The sequence below is a fragment of the Papilio xuthus genome, unplaced genomic scaffold (assembly GCF_000836235.2).
Source record: "Papilio xuthus unplaced genomic scaffold, Pxut_1.1 DF827777.1, whole genome shotgun sequence".
NCBI classification, from domain to species: Eukaryota; Metazoa; Arthropoda; class Insecta; order Lepidoptera; family Papilionidae; genus Papilio; species Papilio xuthus.
The window spans coordinates 5,672,655-5,682,283 of record NW_013530872.1 but is presented as its reverse complement, the minus strand read 5'-3'; the positions used below and the strand labels follow the sequence as shown (position 1 = coordinate 5,682,283).

The window sequence follows — 9,629 nt, the reverse complement described above, 5'->3', positions numbered from 1 at the left end:
TCAGTCGCAGGCTCGCAGGTCCGATGAATGAGTCACGGCCCGGTTTGCGGCACAGTCCCACTGTTACTAAGTACCAACCCTCTCAATTCCAGTTTACATCTAAATAAATCTGTTCACTTCAACAAAATACCTTATTTTGGATCATTGGTAAATTATTTTTTACTCTGTAGAATTTTGTAACTTAAATTTTTTTGTACTATTTTACATAATAATTAAAAATACTTAGTGCTCTTCACTTAGAGTTCATATTTAAAACCTAAAATACATTGTTGCAAAAATTGAATGCAATAACCTACAAGGCAGAAAAATTGGCTAAAAATTTATTGGCTGCAACGCTTTTCGCATGATGAAGTAAACAAAAATGATATTTTAAACTAAATTATTGCATTTAACTTAGTTAAAATCATATAATATCTTGCCAAAATGCTACTTTGTAAATCAGAAGCTATTTTTGTGCAAAAAAGTCGATATTAATCATAAAAACATGCTTACGCAGTAAGTACCATGTGTTCTATCATTATTGACCATTCTTCTCGAGCGGAAAGTGAGCTATCAGACAGATAAATCCGTTTACATTTTGATACAAAGTTGCATCTTACACCTCAAGTGACGTTTCTGTAAGAATGTATATTTATACAAGCTGCAAATTAATCAGCTTATTAGGCATTACGAATATTATGGTAGGAAATAGGTGAAAAATAAACTTTTTATAGAAGTTAATCGTAACAATCCATATTACTTCATCTAAGCTTATTACAAAAAAAAAGGCAAAAAAATTTTTTTCCTCCACCACAAGATTTGAACATCCTTTAATCATCAATACTATACTTTAAGCATTTTTACATGCAATAATTTAATTAATAAAGAAGTGAACACCGAGAAAATTAATAAAAGAACTTCGGAAGTAAATCTCAACATAAAATTTGGAGTTCAAAACGGCCTATAGATAAAGTGGGCCTATCAATGAGAGGCGGTCGCGGCTCGCGGAGGGCAGGCGTTGCGCGTGATTCAGTGGGTAGGCTAGCTGCAAGCTGCTGACGTCAGCCGGCTGACAGGAGCGTACGTCACGTCAGCCTCGTCACTCGTATATTTAGAACGGAATGTGGAAAAGTATACATATAAACATCAACACCTACACTTTTTCCGGAAAAATATTGGCTCAAATCCAGAAACGTCAGGTGAACTAGGTTCAAAGAAATCTACAATAATAAATTAAACATCGAAACACACTTGTGAAAGGAGGAAATAGTGCGGATATAATCAAATCACCAACACTTTACAGCAGAAAATTAATAACTCTTACCAAATTGTAGAGTCTCTACCATTGCGTAACTACCTGGATTCTAATTCTGTCCTAAATTATTACAAAATTTTAAAAATTATATGCAAATGTAAAGCAAAATATATCAGTCAGATGTTATCTTGATAATAATAGATATTCAAATCATGGGGATAATACGAAGCCAATTCTTGACGATATTTATCAAATTAATACGATTATATCTCTCTTGTTACGGACAAATTATAATCTTTACCTGATACTTGAAGGTATACGTATGATAAGGCATAGAGGTGTGCGGGAGAGAGGCATCCGCTTCGTTCTATGAACAATCTAATCAGTTAACGAACCTTGACGGACGGGCGCCGGGAATTCTTTAATTAGGACATTAAAGTGTGCGCTTTCTACACCGCTGTGAACTTTAAAGTATCCCATTTCGGTTGCCATGACATCAAAGAAGTTATTATAGTAATTAAATACATATAATCACACATAAGCTCATGAACCATTTGTCTTGTTTCTTCCTCAAATCCCATCTCTATTATGATTTTGGCTATTTGTGACTGACATTTTTGCGCGGAACATTGATGTTTTTCTAACGTAGTTTAGTTATGTAATGATTACTTAACATAATGACTTTTAATATTTTGTACAAGAACGTTGATCGAATTGTATGATAAACATTTTAAGAGTTGTTTAGCGTAATGTTTTGGACGAGCGAGGACGCTCTCCTATCTAATTATACTTGCACATTGCGTAGTCTTCCGAGCACAGTGTAACACTGTGCCAAATGACTCATTCATATTTTGCAAGCGACAAAAATTTGGCATATTTTCTGTTTTATTTCCGTAAAATTTTCATATCACTGAAGTATTTGAAGGTTTCCTTTAAACAAAACGTAACTTAAGATATCGAATGCGTTAAAATGCATTGGCATAATTTTTTTTTTAGAGTTTTTAAAAAAAATATTGGTTTAATATTTAAATATACACCTTTGCTATGAACCGGCTGTTACCGCATTCGTAATTTGATTACCATATTGATGGGCACCGGTGGTTACTTAACTGTGTGACTCATTTGTTTGTTTGCCCGCTTCAAAGAAATGCTTATTTTATGCCTAGAATTATTAAACACAAAGTTTAGGTATTAAAAAAACGCATTTGTTTTATGTATACTGTGGTCAGTTCTTGGAATTGACCATTTCAATCTGCTTCGAAACGGCCAGCCAGATCAATTATATAATCAACGTTTGGACGATGGGCGTTATATTAATCGGGGTCTTGTAATACGTGTATCGTGGATAGCATCACTCGAAACGTCACCACGACACAAACCGAGTGTTCGTTTATAAGCGTTATTTTTTACTGAAAAACTATAAGAGTTCCGTTTTTTCCTATGAGGTACGGAACCCTAAAAAATAGCAACACCTTTTATCCTTACAACAATTTTTTTGCACTAAGTTGCGACAAATAAGTCTAACCTTTACCGTCTAGTATCTTTATTATTTTGACACTTATGTGAATTTAACTGCACAGGTGGAAACGCGAGAACTCATTATAATAGTTGACATTTGGAACGTGTACAGCGAGTGCATTGCTAAGGCATGCGTCTATATTTTTTTGTGAATTAGCTGACCGATCGGTTGTCGGCGCACGGGCTCTGGCGTCCCTCAGGAATCCGGTTCAAACGAGTTCCACAGCTGTGCGCTGTCATGATAACGATTTGACATAACAGAACATAATGAAATTATAGCAGCCACATATTTGTCACATCATGAACATTTGAAGTCAAAATTAGTCACATCGGCCACTTTAGTAAGTGTGGAAACTTTGAGTTCGTATATTTACACTGTTCAGTATGTTTTATATAGTTTTACTTTTATAACAGATGGTTCGAATAAGAAGCAATAAAAAAACAGAACGCATCTGCAACTTTCTTGTAGGTTACATTGTATGTAACGATACAAATGCCAAGTGCCACATTCGGTGCCAATTTATACAAATGTAACTATGAGTTGGTCGGTAATATTGATTAATACAAACACTAAAATTATCTCATCTAAATCGATTATGAGCGCATCGTAACAATTTCCTGTTCGGAATCATCTGTTTTCATCACAGACTAAAAATATCTGGAACGCGTTCGGCGCGCTTTTCGGCCGACTCAGCTGATGTGACGTCACAAACGACATGGCCGCGATGACACGACATATTATGTAGATAATGCACGGCCAGTTCTAATTTCAAGGAAAAAATAAAGTACTTTTACTTTTTTCTTAAACCAATTAAAAAATTAGATGACAAAAGTAAAGGAAGATGTAAAGAATAAAAAAACAAGTAAAAAGTTATAAACGTATATAAACTTACAGAAAACAAAAATATTTGAATTTGTTCAAAACTCCAACAGTAAAATAAAGCAAAATTTATGTAAGCACTCGTGTGTCAGCAACCAGTTGCCAATTTGGAGATTTCGAAACTGGTTATTTCGAAAAAAATATTAGAACTTTAATTACTTAAAATAAGCCACTTTAAGCTTCGAACGGAAAGTTCTTTCTTAAATTAATCATCATTAATTTTTCCTCAGTTACTTAATTCAATTGCGATCATTTGGATAAAAACGATATCTTGTAGTTACACTCGTGTATTTACTAATTTTAATCCGGGGGCTGTGATCTTATTTCCTGTCACGTCTGATAACTAATTATTTTGCCGAAGTACGAACATTGATTGTTATCTCTACTTATACTCTGTGGCATAAAAAGACGTATTAAGATCAAGTCTTTAACAAACTTTATTAATGATAGCATATTAAAACGAATTAATGTTTTTCTTTGAGTAATAATTATAATTTTAAATTGTGAAATTAACACACAGTAGTCGGCTTACTTTTCATATATATTTCCTTTACTTTTTACACATTTTTAATACTGATAGCATAGTTATGAAAAATATGTTGTCAATTGACTTTTATAAGTCAGAAAAAAAAGAATAAATAGAAATGGCGGGCTTCATTACAAAACTAGTGACAGGCTGTATCAGGGAGGGGTGTAGCTACGCAGCCGTGGACAAATCGGTTCAGGGCTGCCTAGCTACACGGAACCGATTATTTTATCATTACCTAATTGTTTTTTCTTTTTTTGTTACAGATAATCGTCACAATATACAAATTCAAGAAATGTTAAATATTAATATGACAAGATTAAGGTAATTAATTACATATATTCTTAATTTTCTACTGAAATAAGACATTCCAGGTTACATAGACGGTTCCCAAGATATTTTTTCGCACTATACCTATACTCTTTCCTGTAAGGATTCCTTCACCTATCTTATTGCACTCAGAGTGGGTAACAATCAATTAATTGTATGTTGTAATTGGATCATTAAACATTTGTAAAATAATGTATGTAGGTACTTATTCATTTATTAACCTTATTTTTAATATATTATGTTTCATGTAAAAAATTAAAAAATAAATTATTAGTGTGCTTTAATATGTTAAATCAATACTAAGTGAAGCTTCCCTTAGTGATAACTGAATCATCTTTAAATCATGATATAATTTAAAGCACATTTTTTTTTAAATTCCGACTTGATATGAGTATGCCGAATGCCTAAATTTAATCACATGTCACGTGGCAATGTGTTTTGAATAACAATAGTGTGGCCGGAAGGACGTGGTCGCCATGCGGTCAATGTTTCCCAATGCGATATATAGGAAGTTTGATTCTTAGAAATGTATATTGTTCATTATTATCAAGTTGTTCTTTTACACAGTAAATTATAATTCAATTTCTAATATTAATTCAAACTCTCTGAAATACATCTTTTAAATGTTTAAATTATCGCTCGACTCAACTTATTCCTATACTTAAATTAACCTTTATGCGTCGAAGTTAAATTTTTTTTTAATTCAGAATAACACCTAGTTTAGAAATGTAGATATTTTTGATAATCATATGAAAATAACAAAATGGCCTACATTTTTAACACAACTATTAAAAAACTTATTTTAGATATTTCAAGTAAAATTGTTTTTGTAAAATATTATTTATACAGTTATTATAAAACCAGTCTTTTATGCATCATCAAGTAAACATGTTTTCGAGTCTAATAACCGTTTCAGCAGTTTCAAGTTTCCATACACTATAATTCTCTTGTCAGCTAATTCACAAACAAGCGACCATTCCAGTCGGCCTAGTGACTCAACGGACGTACACTCAATAAATATTCATTTATAATTAAATCAAACGAAGACGGTCATCTCCAAATAAGAATTATTTCTTCAAACTAATATACATTTACATATCCATTCATAAGCGCATTTATAATTTAGAAAAATAATTTTTTACATATTTATGCCAGAAATGTTTAATAATGAAGATGTTTTAAAAATTTTGAAAAGATAATAAAGTGCCACTTACTATTGTAAATTATGAAAAGTTCGTACGTACATAATTTGAGACGTGCACCTAATAGAATAACATACGCATACGGCATAATTACAATTTGGTATCTTTATAAAATAGCATTAAAATGGTGAAAGTTCGCGAGACAGTACAAGATAGCAGGTTATAGACACAATCAAATCTCTGATAAAAAACAGATGTGCGTGTGATAAAGCCAAGTGTGACGTCACATCCCAATTTGATAACGAAGATTACCCCACGCCCGAACCATATTCCTGACAACTATTCGTATTACAAAGTAACTTATCGTTTGCCATTTCAATGGCGACTTCACGTTATCAATCTTATTTTAGGCCTAACCGTACTAATATTTTTTTTAATACGTAAACTAAAATATCGTTTGTGTAAGATGTTATTTCTGGATAGCTTTCTTATGAATAATTTATAAAAATCGGTTTAGATTTCATTAGGCAATCAACATGGATTCGAACATCAAAAGTTCGACATCGGTAATTTTTGATCGAACAGATAGCTGATACCATGCTTTAAAAAATATCTAGAATCTAGAGTGGATACAATAAGTGAAAAAGTGGCGTCAAATATAATGTCGGAGTGTACTATAAGATTCAAACTTTATTGCGGCTTGTGGTTAACTGCGAGCATATGCCTTAGCGTGGGTGCTCCTACAAGTGGAGGTTTGCTCCGCTAGACATCATCGCCCGAAATTTTTGCCTCCACAATAATTACATCTTTGTAGTGCAGTTTAAATAGTTTTCTTTTTGTTGTGCAGTCGCGTATAAATTAGCGAGCAACTACAAAGTTTGTATATCAGTATAATGATGACGCGTCCACCGGGTGAACGACATCTGAGTCACGGCACGTCCTCAGCCGCACTCAACTTACACGGACAACTGCAAGTGTTACTTACTCATTACACTTTTTTATTTATTCACAGGTATTGATAATTAAATTATAACTCACCATTACAATCACTTAATAATCTTTCTAATTTCTTAAAGTAAAAATCCGTCTTTTACCTTATCATATTAATTTAGTTAATTTAATAAATGCTTGTTCCGATGTCCATGTTCCATTAATATTAATGCACTTGTCATTGCCACTCTGAAAATGTTTTACTATACTAAACATTTGCAAATTTTTTGGTTCTCGTAGATTTAATTTTAATTTTGACTGCCTTAAATGAACCCTCTATAGCTTCAACATGTTAACGCGATGATGTCCAAGTTATGGACACTGAACGTTATTTCCCCTCATCATGCACCTCCACCGGATCTTCCGCGAACCCTAGGGATTCCTGGGCGAAATCATTGTTCTAAACCTATAGAATTTATCGTTTACATAATATTAGGCCATATTTAAAATTAGTACAAAATTAAATAATTTTTCTAGCTATACTATAACGATTCATAATAATCACGGCTTTTTATTTTATTATTAAATTAAACAAAAAAGTAATGAAAATATCATTAATCATTCCGTTTTTATATTATTCTACACGTTGATCACGATTTATGATTATATTTATTTAATTATCATTATAACCTATTTGGTTATTGTAAAAATACAATGTGGGAACGTGTATTAGATTCCGTTAAGAAATACTTTTACCATACGAGATGATTAATGTAATTTAAAAAAAACTTTGAAATAAATGAAAAATAATGATGTAGTCGCGAAGATTTGCGGTTGGTAAAATGACTCTGGTCTTAGAATACAGCCTCTTTCGTAATATAAGTCCAATGACCACGCTTAATTATAATCGTCATTTGTTTCGCTTCATAAAAGTTTTTTTTTAATTATATTCGAATTAAATTATAATATAAGATCTTTTGATGATGTGCTTTTTAATTTTAATTTAGTTTACAATGTCGTAGTCAAGTATTAATCCTACATAGATATAATTTACCTTGATATAGAGCGTTTAATACAAGTTTGACGTTAATAGTAGCCATTTTCTAAAAATGGATGGTGTAATCATAAACTGGAAAAGTTCTAATTACTGTATAGAGTTTTCTAGTTTTTATTTTGAAACAAACAACGAATAGTTTTCAAACATAATGTAAATATTACAATATTAGCGTTGGTTTACAACTAGATCAGATTTAAAAAATTGCATTTGACACATTGATTATCAACTTGAAATTTCTATAATTGTAGCTTTGAGAAACTTTTTAATTAAATTTTCGCGCCATATCTACTTTTCCATAGCAGTGGGTGGTTAATATAGTGATGGCGCGCAGTTGCTAACTACTTTGACGTCACAATTTAAGTTGCATCCGCCAGCGCCATTTTGGTAATAAATGTTTTTGACGTTTTATGAACAAACAAACGTCAGTTTTGTGAGTCCAAAACCTATAAATACATAAATAAAAATATATCAGATGTCAATAACACTTAAAGCAAATTAAAACGTGAACAATCCTGAGCTAATGTAAACTAATGCACATTTCAGGTCGCGTGCGAAGTTGCTTTGAAAAAGAGCGCTGAAACGTGTCGGTGGCGCCGCCAGCGCGCCAAGCGGACAGCGCCGGTCCAAGCGGTTCCCGCCGAAACAGGCGCGGTTATGGCGCGAAGGCTTGCGATTGGTCGGCGGCGAGGCAGTGGCGGCGCGCAAGGCCGCCGGTTTTCCCGCGAACAATGCCAAATGGTGCATTTGTCAAGGTGAGTTCGTTCACCGGCGTCGCGGGCGCCGCTCGCTCGCTCGCGCCGGCCGAAGGTCGTCGGAAGGCAGCGCGCGTTTGGTGTGCTCGCCTCGTCCGCGCCATCGAGACACCTTAATCGCTAATACACTTCTACATTACAGGTGAAATAATTGCTGTTCTCATACTCCTTGTAATTTATATAAATAAATAAATTGAATTAAAATAAGTAATCTGGTATCGAGTGAAAGTTTGTTTCCTGCGATATTAATATTTTAAAAAGTTTTCAGTGTTAGTTAAATTGGTAAGTAAAAGATTTTAACACATGTTTTGACACAAATTTACAGTTTTTTAATGTTAAAAAATTATAATGTTATAATTTTGTTAGTTTTAACTGAACTATAAAACGTACGTCACATGGCAGAAGAATCAAAAATAAATTAGAAAACATGAACAAAGAAGAAAGAAAAAGTATCAAGTGCTACGCCCGGACGAACTTCCCAGTTCGGCCGACATTCACGGGTCGGTGGGATCTTCGTCCGTTTGTATCGCTTATACGTTTTATCAACGACATGTCAAGACATGAACGCGACGGCCGAGGAAGCAAGAAGAAAAAGAAATATTGAATTCCACGAGAAACCATATTGCTATGAGTACCGCGAAAGTATCAATAAACTGGCAGAACACTTCAAATACCTTTGCCCGCTAACAGGTTAAGAAGTGTTGCGAATTTGTTGAGCGCGGGAAAATAGTGGCGCGACGGAGGCGGAGGACGCCTGCAAATATTAGCATAGACTACGCTGCACATCACGTTTTCCTTTTACCTTTTTTTGTTTGTGTGTTGATGAATAACATCCCGAACAAACTGAAAGTAGCTTTCGATTTTAACAGCGAAATATAAAATTTAAAACACTAATCTATATTTGTTTATTTAACTTGACCTTGTAACTTATTTATTTTTATTTCTTATGGTTAACGTGTATTTGTGACTTTAGTAATGTCAAGTTTTATGTTCAAGTTAAAAACCGGAATGCATTTATTTAGTTAATATGTATTTTACTTTAAATAAATTTAATTAAATTTAATTTATTTTCCTTCTAGAAAGTACTGCAATAATATAGAGATGAAGGTGTAGCTAATAAGTGCGTGTTATAAAAGCTTAAATTGTATAACAACCAAATATTGATTATCAATAAGTTGTTATGAGTGATTGTTTTTACGAATTCAGTATTTTTACAATATCTAAGCAATAGTTAAAATTGATCAACGCCTGATATAGTAT

General features: G+C 33.1%; 1 protein-coding gene across 1 annotated transcript in view; it reads left to right on the top strand.

Annotated features, from left to right (window-relative positions):
* The window catches only part of LOC106116058 (uncharacterized), a 12,794-nt gene extending 3,512 nt beyond the window's left edge, over window positions 1-9,282 (top strand). Inside the window, exons 2-3 of the mRNA XM_013309795.1 lie at window positions 4,425-4,482; window positions 8,161-9,282. Of these exons, the coding sequence (XP_013165249.1) occupies window positions 4,425-4,482; window positions 8,161-8,182 (80 nt within the window). The 3' untranslated portion in view covers window positions 8,183-9,282. The remainder of the gene's footprint in view (window positions 1-4,424; window positions 4,483-8,160) is intronic.
* The last annotated feature ends 347 nt before the right edge of the window (window positions 9,283-9,629 follow it).